Raw genomic sequence first — 13867 nt, forward strand, 5'->3', positions numbered from 1 at the left:
TAAATTTATTTTTTGCCAATTTGTCAGATTTAATTTAAAATATTAAAATATGCATTCATTTATTCCATGTTTGTGGATTTTCTTTACATATATATGTGTGATTTTTCTATGCAACCCAATGTTGCAGAGGTTCACTGTCCTTTTTGTCCACAATTTCACAGTGACACAATTAAATAACTATCATAACCTAATCAAATGTACATTCACCAATTCAAAGAAAAATTTAAAGCTACACAGACATTGTTTTCTGCAGTTCATCTTTGCCTGAGCAAGGACGACAACTTTTTATTTTACCTCAGGGCAAAATATAAAGGTCATAAAACGGGGAAGAGTGCAAATTGAGATGGTCCACATGCAGTGAAGAGTGCTTTTTCTCTGTTCTGAACAAACATGCATTTAATGTGCTCTGGCTTTCTGGTGCAGCAGCTTCTGGACAACTCTGCCAGTTTACAGATGATGTCACAGACTGATGCAACTTCAACCGATAAACAAACTTTTAATTTTACTATCTGAGAGGCTGAAGACGAGAAGAGCACTCACTCCGCAGCCATTTCAGAAACAGCAAGAGAACGGTGAAATGGAGAAAAGCTGCATAGAATGAACCATAATAGACTATAATATAGGTGGTTTTACAGTAAAATAAATAGAAGTGAATAAATTGTTTCTAAAAAAAAACGTACACAATTTTGTTAGCAAAATTGCTTTGCACCTTCAAAATATTTTAATGCATAAAGTTTAATCACGTCGTTGCAATAAGGTAATTTATTCGTGTATGTTCGCTGTTCATTCGGAATACGTCTGTTTCCAGCTTTTTATTTCATTTTATGTAAATGTGTCAAAATGGCACCAAAGTGAGAGGTCTGTCTGAAACTACGATCTATGTAACCAACTGCGCATGCTCACGACGGGACGACCATTCCCCGAGCCTCCACGTCGGGCGTAATGGGGCGTTAACCAATCAGGAGCGGCCACCGTGTGTTTGGAAACAACGTTCTTCCTGTAAAGCCCCGTATGACAGCGAGAGAAAGACACTTCGAGAACCGCAGACCACACGCACGCAGACAGACGCACATACATAGAGATCTCTACAGAGGAGAAGATCTGCGCCACGTTTCTTTTTATCTCTCGAAAAAATAGTGTCTCGGTTAGTTTTAACCCGCTGCTGAGCATCGTTTTAGCGCATATCAACCTCAGCTGGAGGCTACACAGCGAGCGAGAGAAACTGAAAATGGATGATTCTCAACGAGAGACGATCAGTTTGGTGATAAAAACGCCCAACCAGGCTCTGGAGGACCAAACCGTCGAAGGTGTCTCCCTGACGTGGACTGTAAAGGACCTAAAAACGCACCTGTCAGATGTCTACCCGAACAAACCGGTGAGTTAATCGTGAGGCGGTTGAGTTAGCCGGCTAATGCTAGCGGAAGTAGCTCGAGGCTGTGTTGTGGAATGTCAGCTGAGGAGACGCTTCGCAGCTGTCAGCCATTTCTCTGTTGTGTGTCTTTCTCTGTGTCATAACACACCTGCACCAGGGCCTCTGGAAGTATTATATAGGCAGGTCCTTCACTTTAAAACAGTCAAAATATAGCTGTGTATGAATTAACATAGCCCAGACTGCACGTGTAAGAGCTTAAAAGTTAGTTTAGTTACAAAAAACTAAACAAAATGCACAAGAAACAGTAGAAAAAAACAAAATAATTGTACAAACTTGCAGTTGGATACACAGAATTCACACAAGCCAACCAAAAATGACAAAATTGACAAATTAAATGTACAATAAGACGGCTGTAGCGTGCAGAAAATTAAGGAGCACACTTTAAATCCACCTGCAACACAATTATTATTACTGAACTAACCGAAAGTACAATCTACTAGGGATGTGGTGAGTAGCATTAGTGTCATTACAGCACAGTAACCACACCTTAACAAAGGTACATCCACAGATGCAAACTTAAATATGTGGTCAGTACCTAAAACAACTATAAACACCTCTATCCTGTATGGCAGGTTGCATATGCGCGAGTAGTTCTTAAAAATAGTTGTAAAATCTGAGTATTACTTTGCACTCGGGAACCCCGGGCTAAACCAATCGATTTTGAGTGTCTGTGGTGAAGATTTCCACGTGTTGATTCACCGACTAGTGAAAACTGTTTGCCTATATTACATAAGAGCTCCTCTCAGTTCTCACTGGAAGCTTCTACATCAAATCAATAGGCGTGTCCAGCTTTGTATTTAGTACCGGACGTTCAGTTAACCTTATATCAACTTTATACACACAGCAGCAGTAGTGAGCTTGCTTTATAACCTGATCTTCTGAGCCTTTTACAGTCTCAGCACTGGGGTTGAATTGCTGCGGCCATGGGATGACGATGATGGTTAGAAAAAGGAAAGTTGGGCAGCAGCCATTCTTATCACAGACTCAGCCAAGTGTTTTCAGGTCTCAAGCATGTGTCACTGAAGAGCTTTCGCCCTCCCTGCCTTGAAGGGCGCAGCGTTCGTCCAGGCTGAGAAAAAATAAATAAAAAAAACACTGAGGAAATGTCCTCCCTCAAGAGAAAGGTTTTCACAGTACAGTTAATGATTGTTGATCGAGGAGGTCACCTCTCTGGGAAATTAGCCACGTGTGTTGTTGCTGAGACTTGCCGTGTCGGCAGCGTTGAGGAACATGTGGCTCATCGTGTGTTAAAATATAATACAAATATAGTCCCACAGAAACGGGAGAATAGCAGTGTTTTAGACAAACGTGGCAAAGATGGTTTGTTCAAAGATGGTTTATACAGCCTTCAAATGGAAATAATGATCTTGAGGTTTCAACGTGGGAAGTCGTGTACACTTGACGTTCAAGTGGTACGACCAGCTGTAAGTCCCAAGTAACAGTTGGCAAGCTAACGAGCAGCTAATTTAATATAGGAAGTGTTAAAGAGTGTTTTCCTCAGACATATTATAACTTTACAACTTCATATAACTATATTGCAATATATTGACCGGCCATCCATCTTCTGCATTTCTGAAAATGTCTGCAAACGCATCACAACTCGCATTAGGCCACGATTTAGAGCAAAAGTTCATGTTTCTCTGACGTTTTATTGTGTTTTTATAGCTGTTAGCTTTACAAACAGCCAATCAGGACCCAACAGGAAGTGATTTGAAGTCCATGATTTGCTGTGAACCTCAAAACATTCTATCACCGTTGCAGTTAATTCTTTATAATAGTCAGCATTTCACCCAGAGTTTCAGATTTGTGCTCAAAAAATGACTTAATCCCTTCTTGTTTTTTTTTTTTTGTTTGTTCCCGTCAGGCTGTGAGTGACCAGAGGCTGATCTACGCTGGTAAACTGTTACTGGATCACCAGAACATTAAAGAGATCTTCAGACAGGTGTGTACGGGAATATGAGAAGCTCACAAGCTGTCTGACCTGTTTAATACCTTCCCTTCATGTCAGTGTTTAGTGGGGCCATAAAAGGATTCCCGTGGCCTGCTTCATCAAACAGGATATAATAATTCATGTGTTTGGTTTGAGGTTTTGTGTCTTATTATTGCTGCAGATGAGATCCAGTCCATAATGAGGACGTTTATATGTTCATTTAATTTATTCTCTACTTACTTAGCTGCAGATGTTCCATCCTACCTCGCAGCTAACCTGGGAAACTGGCTTTTTACTAAATGAACATCAACCATTCAAGTCATTCATTCACTGTGCGTCTAAAATCTTCCAGAGACGTTCACATTTTGACAGAATTTGCCTGGTAACTGGTCCTAATGACTCACAGTGAACTATAACGGACATAAGAGACTGGACGAGCGTTCAGCAAGCTCATAAATTAGACCAAAGTGACATGTTATCACTGCCAGTGAAACATGGCTTCAGCTCCAGATGCAAATGAGCCGCAGAATTTGTGAAGTGGCTGTTTTGTTTCCCTAATGTACCAGTCTGTATGTTCCTCACTAAAGCACAAGTGCTAGAGCAATAACTGTATGAATTAACAGTTTACCTTTATCTCCGTTTTCTCAGACGGAGCCCATTCCTACGCTGCACCTGGTGTGTGCTATCAGGAATCCACCACAGAGACCTCTGGGAGCCAGACCCAAGGTGAGAAATTAACTTTCCTGAGAACCAAGGCAGCAGGTCCTAGTTTGTCTTCTCATGTGACAGTCAGGTGGTCTGTGGAGTCAGGCAGACGTTTGGTATCATGGAAACTAAAGTGGACTTCTGTTGGGTGACGTTTAAAGTGCTAGACGAGACGCCGCAACCTACGTACGTAGCCTAGTCAGCGCTGTGTCTCTTTTTGCCAGTCAGGTTCATTTCCCGCTTCCTGCTTCACTTTCAACAATGACGATTGAAACTTCCACCCGAAATTTCACTGAAGACGAGTCGTACAAATGTTTGTATCTCCGAACCTCCTCATTTAACCTTTCCTCGACGTGTTCCATCTTTATTGATCCAAAGCAATCAATTGATGGAGAAGCAGCCGGAAATACTAAAGCGGAAAAACGTGCTACTTTCAAGCGGACCAATCCTCACACATAGCTAGGCCCTGTTCAGACCTAGCTGCCTGAGTGATCCAATCAAAAGAAGCCAACTTAAAGTCTCAAGGATGCATGTGGAGGTGGTCTGGGACACATGTGACCTCCTTCCTTTGGTAGTGTGAACACATAATGAGTCCTGGGTCACATTAAAGACCACCTACTCAACAGGGCTGATCTGTGGAAGAGGAGTTTAACTCATTCATTCAACCACTATTAGAAATGATCATATGAATAAGTGTAGTTTCTAATAAAAGTTAAATAAATAAATAATCTTAACTTGTATGCTTTCAGTGATGAAATTTTACAGCCTGTTCCAAAATGTGCATCATCTCCCCAAGTCTTCATATCACACACAACAAACCGCACGGTCTGTGGTTCTGATCCTGTGGTTGGTAGAGATCCTTTAGAGACAGCAGCTGTTATAATATTCTACTGCGCCCCAAATGATATTAGTGGTTATTTGCATATAAAGTGAAGAAAACAGATCTGGAGACGTATTTAAAATGTAGTTTCAGTTGGTTACTTGTGATCCGATCACTGAAAACACATCCAAGTCTAAACAGAGACAGTTTTACCATCGCAGTCCTTCAGTGAAACTTCTGCTGGTTTTATTTTTATGTTGTGAAACTCATTGTGAAACTATTTAAACAAAACGGCTGCTTTCAGTTCGTCAGGAACATATTTCCGTTGCTGTTTACTGTAAATATTACATCAGATGTGCAGTTTATTAGTCGTCCCTTTAAAAAAAAAAGAAGCACCAAAGATTATTTCTGGTTACTGTCTGGATCATATTTTGAGTTTCATCTGCTTTTAACAACCTTAAAGTTGTGGTTTTAGAACTTCTAGAGTCTGTTTTCAGTCATAAACATTAGTAGGGCAACAAAAAGCTGCATGTTGAATTTTTTCAGTGGGCTCGCATTTTAAGAAATGTTGAAGACAAATGTGTTCCAGGACCAGGTGTACTTCTTCCCCTCCTCCCTCTGTGCCAAGACACCGTGGAGTGGAACTGTTCCACTTCATCAGTCATCCTTCACAGCTCGGCTACAGTTTCAAGATCAAAAGTACAACTTAAGATCACTCCCATTAGTTTCACAACGTTCTCTAGCGTCCCGCTCTGCTTGAACTGAAGCTGCTGCCGAGCCTTCCACGTCATCCTCGGATAAACAGATGTTTAAAGATTTATGCGTCTGTGTTTTGAGTCGGTTTTAAACCAAACTCCAAACTCTCCTTGCCTCTGCAGACCAAAGCCACAGTGCAGCCACAAGCCTCCAGTCCAATGGCAGCGTCGGCCTCACCGGTCCAGACTCCCAGCACACCAGAGCTGAGGCAGAGGAGGCCGACCTCTGCAGCTTCAGCTCAGACCCCAGCGTCTCCAGCAGGAACTCCCACATGGCCCGCTGCTGCAGTGTAAGCCATAAAGACAGATTTTATACTCTTGACGCAGCCAGATGATATGAAAACTTAAGTTTGATGTGTTTGATTCAGTTCCTCTCTTCACTTCCCTTTGTGGGAATCCCTTAGTTTGGTGTAGCCACGCTAAAGAGTCTTGTAACACTTTATTAGGACTTCATTATGGGCCAAGTTTCAACCATTACAGAGAAAAAAATACCTCTGCACGCAATTAGATAGTCAACCAACCAATCAGAGCCATTTAGTTGTAAAAGAAATCAACTCCACGTCTCTCAGATGATATGTATGACTACTGTACATCACCACATAAAGCCCCGCCCCCAACAATTTGATTGGCCCAGGAGATCTTTGCAGGGGAATAATCAGTTCCTAACAGAGAGACTCCAGAACAACTTACTGCCACAAACAAATGTGTAGATGAGGAAGTTGGCCTTACTTCCAGGCAGCTTAGGTTAGGTCATTTCTTTTGGAAATTTAACTTGTTTCCACCAAAAAAAACACAAAAACTCAGGTTTAGTGCATTTGATATATGACCTTCATTCAGTTATTCAGTTCTCTTCTTCACTTCCTTTTGTGGGAGTCCCTTAGTCTGGTGTAGCAACATTCAGGAGTCTCATAACGTGGCATTTGGGTTTCATTATGAGGTCTGTTTACAGCGATACCAACTGGATAGTCTTCAAACCAATCAGATGTCTCTCAGATGATGTGTTTGGCTACTCTTCTGTCCATCACCACATTAAGCCCCGCCCCAACGACTTGATTGGCCCAGCAGATCTTTGCAGGAGCAGAACCATTTCCTAACGGAGAGACTCCTGACCAACTTTCTGCCACAAAAGAATTTGTAGACGAGGACGTTGTTTGTTTTCCCAGGCTGCTTAGGTTAGGTCATTTAATGTAGTGAAAGTTAAATTTGACTCAACGGAATATTTTGTGTTTTTTCCACCATGAAAGGGAAAGTTACATGTCCAAATATCTCTCTTTAAAAAAAATAAATAAATAAAAAATTCCATCTTATCCAAAATGGGAATTAGCAAGAAGAGCTCACATTACTCCAGTGTTAATGTCGCTTCATAGGCTCCCTGTAAAAACCAGAAAAGTTCCATCCTATTTCAAAGAAATTGCAGGCTAACTTGTGAGGTAGAAGTGCCTTTAGCGTTTAAACTTCCTCTCTTGTGGAACCAGCTCCCAGTTTGGGTTCAGATTTGTCGGCTGGGAAGTTGCTCTGGCTTCCAGGTTAGGAATCCCTGTCAATATTAAAGTGATGAACATATTGAAAAATTCAAGTGGAATACAATGCCTTGAAAATGTAAAGACTTCACCGGACGAAGGTTGAAATGTTAAGCAGATATTAAGAGTGTGTGATGTTGTCCTGCAGGCCTGGAGCTCCACAGATGACCCAGCCAGCCTTTCCTAACTACTCCCTGTACAGCCCTCAACAGCTGCTGTGGCTCCAGCACGTCTACGCCAGACAGTACTACATGCAGTAGTGAGTTCTGAGTCACAAACTACGTTATCCACCCTTCCTTAAACTTCCTGAATTTGTCTGAACGCTCACTTCTTCCCCCCTCATAGCCAAGCAGCGCTGGCAGCAGCTGGCACCGTTCCCTCGACGACAGCCGCGACCGTCGGCCAGTACCCGCCCGTTCCCGCCCACCAAGTGGCCGTCCCGGCCCCGTTGGCCAACCAGAACCCCATCAACAACAACCTGCCAGCGAATCAGAACCAACGCCCGGCGCAGGACGGCGCGTTCATCGACCCGGGGGAGGCCAACCAGAACATGCGGATGAACGCGCAGGGCGGGCCCGTGGTGGAGGACGAGGAGGACATGGAGCGCGACTGGCTGGACTGGATGTACTCGGCGGCGCGCTTCGGCGTTCTGCTCATGATCGTGTACTTCAACTCCAACCTGACCCGCTTCCTGCTGGTGATGAGCACCCTCCTCCTCATGTACCTGTAAGTCTCCTATCAGCTGCTCGTGTCGTCTCAAAGAAAAGCTGAATCACTGCTCAGTCACTGCTCGTCCTGGTTAATGATTAAAAGGAAACGTCTTAATAAACTCACTCAGAACAGTATCGCTGCTGGCAGACGGAAGCAGCTGATTGTTTAAATACAGGACAAGACTTGAGGATACGTTTCCCTAAAACCTGTTTCACCAGAGTCAGAACAAACAAGTCAACTCTCAAGCTGTATTTATTTTAGACACAGAAACATGGAGGTAGAAAAACAGTAGAGGTGGAGACACCGTGGTCGTCTTCTTCTACTCTGTCAATTCAGTACTGGAGAGAAAAGATGGAGGGGAAACTTCTTCTCTACTCTTCTTTCTTATTTTTCCCCCTTTTTTTTCTTCTCCTCTTCCTGCCTTTTCTACTGCTCCTCTTTCTCCTTTTATTCCTCCTCCTTCTCCTTCTCTTTCTCTTTCTTCTCCTCCCCGTTACTCCCTTTTCTCTTCTTCTTTCTTCTTCTCATCATCTTCCTCCTTTCTTCTCTCCCACCTTCTCCCCCTTTGCTTCTCTTCCTCTTTCTTCTTTTACTCCTCCTCCCTTTTCTTCTTTCATTTTTCTTTTTCTCCTCCTTGCTACTTTTCCTCCTTCTCCTTCTGCTCTGCTCCTCTTCTACTCCTTTCTTTTTTCCTTCCTCTTCTCCTGCTCTTCCTTCTCCCCATCTTCTCGTCCATCTCCTTCATCTTATCCTCCTCTTTTCCCTCCTCTACCCTCCTTCTCCACCTCATTGACTTCCTGTTTCTTCTTCTCTCTTCCCTTTTTTTACCGCCCCTTTCCTCTCCTCCTCATTGTTCTTCTCTCCCTCCTTCTCCTCCTCCTCCTTCTTTTACTCCTCTTCTTCTACTGTTCCTTTTACCCTCACTCCTCTGTCTCATTCATCTTTTCCTCCCCATTCTCTTCCTCCTTCTTCTACCTCTTTCTTCTAACCTTCCTTTTCTCCTGCTCTTCTTTCTCCCCATCTTCTCGTCCATCTCCTTCATCTTACCCTCCTCTTCTTTTTCCTCCTCTACCCTCCTTCTCCACCTCATTGACTTCTTCTCTACTCCTTCTTTTACCACCCCTTTCCTCTCCTCCTCATTGTTCTTCTCTCCCTCCTTCTCCTTCTCATCCTCCTCCTTCTTTTACTCCTCTTCTTCTACTGTTCCTTTTACTCACTCCTCCTTCTCATTCATCTTTTCCTCCCCATTCTCTACTCCTTCTTCTACTCCTTTCTCCTCTTTTCCTTCCTCTTCTCCTGTTCCTCCTTCTCCCCATCTTCTCCTCCGTCTCCTTCATCTTATCCTCTCCCTCCTTTCCCTCCTCTACGCTGATGTTTTGATATGAGCACATATCTGATCAGATCGTTTGATTTTGTCTCCATGGAAACAGTTCATCTCTGATCAGAATCATTGATCAGCTTGAAGAAACAGAAGCTGATCAGGTTGTAGGAGTTTCTGGGTCTTTCCTGGGACGTCCTGTAATAACTTTTAGGTCTTGACAAAGCCACGTCAGTCCTGTTATTGTCGGCCACGTTGTTCCTTTACTTCACATGTTCTGGTCTCACACTCCTGTTACATAACTACCACACACTCATAACAGATTAGTCATCAGTTCCAGGTTAATGTTTAGAGGCTGGAGACTTATTTACCTCTTAGACCTCAGTCTGTCAGGAATGTAAACAGGAAACAGTTATGTGCCTGTTGGCCACAATAAACCGACACGTGTAGTTCGTATATTATTAAAATCTTTAAAACAAACGTCCAAAAAGCCATTTAAATGGACGCCCATATGTTTCCTTTGTGGATTTGATTTTCAACCAATATGGCGCGTTCATTCTTCTTTTACTCCACCTCTCTTTTCTTCTTTCCTTTCTCCTCTTCTCCTCTCACTTCTCATTCTTCTCTTCCTCCTTCTCCTTCTCATCTACTCCTTCTTCTGCTCATTCCTTCTCCTCTTCCTCTCCTGGTCTTCCTTCTCCCCATCTTCTCGTACTTCTCCGTCATCTTGTCCTCCTCTTCCTTTCCCTCTTCCCTCCTTCTTCACGACCGATTTTTCCTTATTTTTCTTCTTTTCTTCTGCTCCTCCTCTTACAACTTCTCCACCTCATTCTCTCCCTCCTTCTCCCCTTCTTTGCTTTCCTCCTCCTTCTTTAGCTCCTCTTCCTGCCTCTTCTACTGTTCCTCTTACTTCTTTTGCCCCTCCTCATTCTTTTCCTCCCCTTTTTCTTTCCCCTTCTTCTTCTCTACTCCTTTCTTCTCTTTTCCTTCCTCTTCTCTTGTTCCTTCTTCTCCCCATCTTCTCATCCTTATACATCATCTTATCCTCCTCCTCCTTTCCCTTCTTCTTCTTCTTCTTCTTCTAAAAGGACGTCCATATGTCTCCTTTGTGGATTTGATTTTCGAACAACATGACCGTCTTGTTTCCACCTGCATCCATCCACTCATAGCGTTGTTGCCCAGTTAACGCTGGAGAGTCAACATTGACTGTTTGTATAACGCGAATGCCGCAAAATGATTGGTCGATTTGTCAGTGGCATGACTAAAAAAAGTCTGGACTCAACTTTGACACCTTGTTGTTCTGCCACCGTGATTAGACTGGTTTGCATTTAAAAAGATTCGACAACATCCTGTAAATACATACGCTAACATTCACATACATGTCTACATATAAACACACAGAGATCGTCAGTCTTCCTCCTCTTGAGAGCTCTTAAAATGCTCTTGAAGACAGCGTTGGTTTATTTTGTAGACTTTGCCAGCCACCGTCATTTCCCTACTGAGGACAGAGAGTTTTATTTACAGCCGCTGAATGGGTGGACAGAGCTCCAGGCTGTTTTGCATTCACATTAACATGTTTTCCTCTCGTCTCTTCCTCCTCCACAGACACACTGTTGGCTGGTTTCCCTTCAGGAGGCGAGTGCAGGTCCAAGGCCCAAACCATCTGCAGCCGCCTGAGGCTGTCCAGCAGAACCTGAACAGAAACCCAAACCAGAACCCGGTAAGAGACCCCCACACTGTGATCAGGGATGGGCCATTTCCATGGAGACAAGATAAAACGAACTGATCAGATACATGAGTGTATATATAAAAACAGTAACCACAGAAGTAGTAGTAGTAGTAGAGCATCACATCTACTGGAAATAGAACAGAAGAAGAAGAAGAAAAAAATTGAGGAGGAAAGAAGGAGGGAGAGAAGGACAGCAGAGGAGCAGAAGGAGTAGAAAGAGGAGTCGAATGAGGAAGAGGAGAAGGGGGAAAAGGAGAAAGGGGGAGAGGAGAATGAGAAGTAGGAAGAGGTGGAGGAGAAGAATAAGGGGGAGGGGAGGAGGAGGACAAGAAGAACAAGAAGAATAGGGAAGAAGAGGAGGAGAATCGAGGAGGAATAGGAGGAAAGAGGAGGAGGAGGAGAAGGAGGAAGAGGTGGAGGTTAATTAAGAGGAGACGAGGGAGAGGCAGGAAAGGAGGAGGAGAAGTAGGAGGAGGTGGATTAGAAGTGGATTAGAAAAAGAGGAGGAGGAGAATGAGGAAAAGGAGAAGGGGGAAAGAAGAATGGAGAGGAGAGGAAGAGTGGGGAAGAGGAGGAGGAGGGGAAGAAGAATGAAGAAGAAGAGGAGAGAAAGGGCGAAGAAGAAAGGAGAGGAAAAAAGTGGCAGGAGAGGAAGAGGAGGAGGAGAAGAAGGAAGAAGAGGTGAAGGTGAATTAGGAGGAGAAAAAGGAAGGGGAGGAGAAGGAGGAGAGGAAGAGAAGAAGAGGGGAGAGGATGAGATGAGCTCCACCCAGAGAGAAACCAGCAGATGAAGTGTTTCCGTGGTTATTAAAGGTTTCCTCCACCTCTCTATCTCTAGGCTGACGAGCCCGCTGACAGACAGGGGGAGGAGCCTGTCGGCGAAGCCTCCGAGGGCCCGGGGCCGATGGAGGCGGTGTTGGTGCCTCCTCACAGGGTGTCGGTCATGTGGACGGCCTGGGTCTTCTTCAAGACGTTCTTCTCCTCCCTCATCCCAGAGGTTCCTCAGGGCATGGCCAACTAACTACGCCCGGAGACGGAGACGGAGATCTCTGAGGCTGGAAGGTGTCGTTAGCATGTCAGCGACGCGGGGAAAACACAAAACACCAGCAAAATGAAGCAGCCCCCCCCCCCCCCAAAAAAAACAAACAAAACAAGTGGACCGAAGGGAAGTTAACAACAATGAACTCCTCAAAAGATCCCAGCTCTTCACCTCTACGGACGTCTGCTGCTCTCCTGCTGCATCTAAAGGCTTTGGTAGACGTGTAGCTACGTGGATGGATTTATTATCCATTAAACATAGAAACTCTTGAATGACTCTTCCTGTGAGGAGGTTTGTGTTCACAGACATTTGGATCCTTTTGGATTTAAAATCACTTTTCATACTCGCTCATTCGCCTTACATCGTTTGGTCTGTCCTGGATTCAGATTCTCTGCAACAGCTGGACAGATGTTGTTGATCAATTGATCAATTTCTTTTAGACGGGAAGCAAAGAAAGGCCACTTCTTCTTCTTCTTCTTCTTCTGTTATATTTACAGCACACTGTAAAAAAAAATTCACCTCCTTCCTCCTTTCTTCTTCTCCTTCTCTTTCTTATTCTTCTATCATCATCTCCTCCTCCTTCATCTCCTCCCTCTCCTTAGCCTAACCATCTTTATACTCCTCTTCCTTCTTCTTCTACTGTTATATTTCCAGCTGATTTGACACTCCACAGCACCACCTCCTCCTCTTTCACCTCCTTCATCCTTTCTCCTTCTCCTTTGTTTACACCCTTCTGCTTCGTCACCTCCTCCTTCACCTCCTTCCTCTTCTTAACCTAACCTTCTTCTTCTTCTTCTGTTATATTTCCAGCTGGTTTCCATGCTCCACAGCAGCAGAGCCAGATTTCTGCTTTTAACCAAAGAAGAAGAAGAAGAAGAAGAAGTAATCATTTAGGACTTTCTGGGATTTTCTTTTATGTCCAAACACCTGATTATGGGGGGAAAAAATCTAAAAATATCACCTGGTGATTTAAAGACGTACACTTTCAAAAACCTGAATTTAAATTTTTTGTTAAAATCAAATCACAAAAGCCACAAGTTATTATTATTTATTTAGAAAAAAACAAGATAAAATTCTGCAGAGTTTGGCCTTTATTTGCTTCCTCTGAGTCGGTTTAATAAAATAATAATAATAAATAATTAAAACTAGCTCTGTACCATACGTGCCATTTCATTTTGTGTTGCAGGTGAATTTATCGAATGTGACCAAATCAGTCTGTAGCAAAAATAATAAGAAACTCTGAAAAAGATGAAATAAGTTTTGTAAATATATTGTACGTACTCGAAGCACTTTACAACAAGTTTATTATGCAAGCTTCTTAACACATAGAGCGGTTGTGATTTAGTATAATTATAATTATTATTATTAATGTAATTCATAGAAGGTTTTCAAAGGTCAAAGTTAAAAACCTCGTGAATTATTTATAACGTAGGAAATGACGGTGAGTTTATTCCTCATCTGACTTTCAGTCCTTTTTGTTGTTTTACATTCCAGGTTATAAAAGTAAATGAACAGACCTCCAATCATTCCTCCTGGACCAAACATTTTAATCTCCTTCATTCAGTTCAGGTTGACCTACTTGTTTTGATTTGATTTTATTTTTAATTCTGACAGGAAGTAAGTGGGTTTTACCTAACGAGGTGAAAGTTTCACTCCCTTCTTCCTGTGATCCTGTAAAAATTATGACTCTGATTCCCCCTGGAGGAAAAAAGGACTAGAATAGGTTTTGGTTCATTTTTATTTTTTAATGTCTCTCTGTACAGTAAAGTGTGTTGAAGAGGGTTTGCCATAATGGATGCAATAAATGTTCCTAACATCACCGCTTCTCTCGCCGTGTGGTTTTGTTGTTGTGGTCGTTGTGTTTCTGTTTGGTCCAAAGATTAAAAAGCAGAGTTCGTTGGCCTGATG

General features: G+C 43.0%; 1 protein-coding gene across 1 annotated transcript; it reads left to right on the forward strand.

Moving 5' to 3' along the window:
• The first annotated feature begins 753 nt into the window (after positions 1-753).
• Positions 754-13778, forward strand: herpud1 (homocysteine-inducible, endoplasmic reticulum stress-inducible, ubiquitin-like domain member 1). Its single transcript, XM_084555621.1, has 8 exons — positions 754-1375; positions 3297-3374; positions 4011-4088; positions 5766-5932; positions 7311-7421; positions 7508-7888; positions 10797-10911; positions 11759-13778. The coding sequence occupies exons 1-8, from the start codon at positions 1229-1231 to the stop codon at positions 11939-11941; spliced, it is 1260 nt and encodes a 419-aa protein (XP_084411747.1). The 5' UTR covers positions 754-1228; the 3' UTR covers positions 11942-13778.
• Positions 13779-13867: the final 89 nt, after the last annotated feature.

Source organism: Chelon labrosus, assembly GCF_963514085.1.
Source record: "Chelon labrosus genome assembly, chromosome: 11".
Lineage (NCBI taxonomy): Eukaryota > Metazoa > Chordata > Actinopteri > Mugiliformes > Mugilidae > Chelon > Chelon labrosus.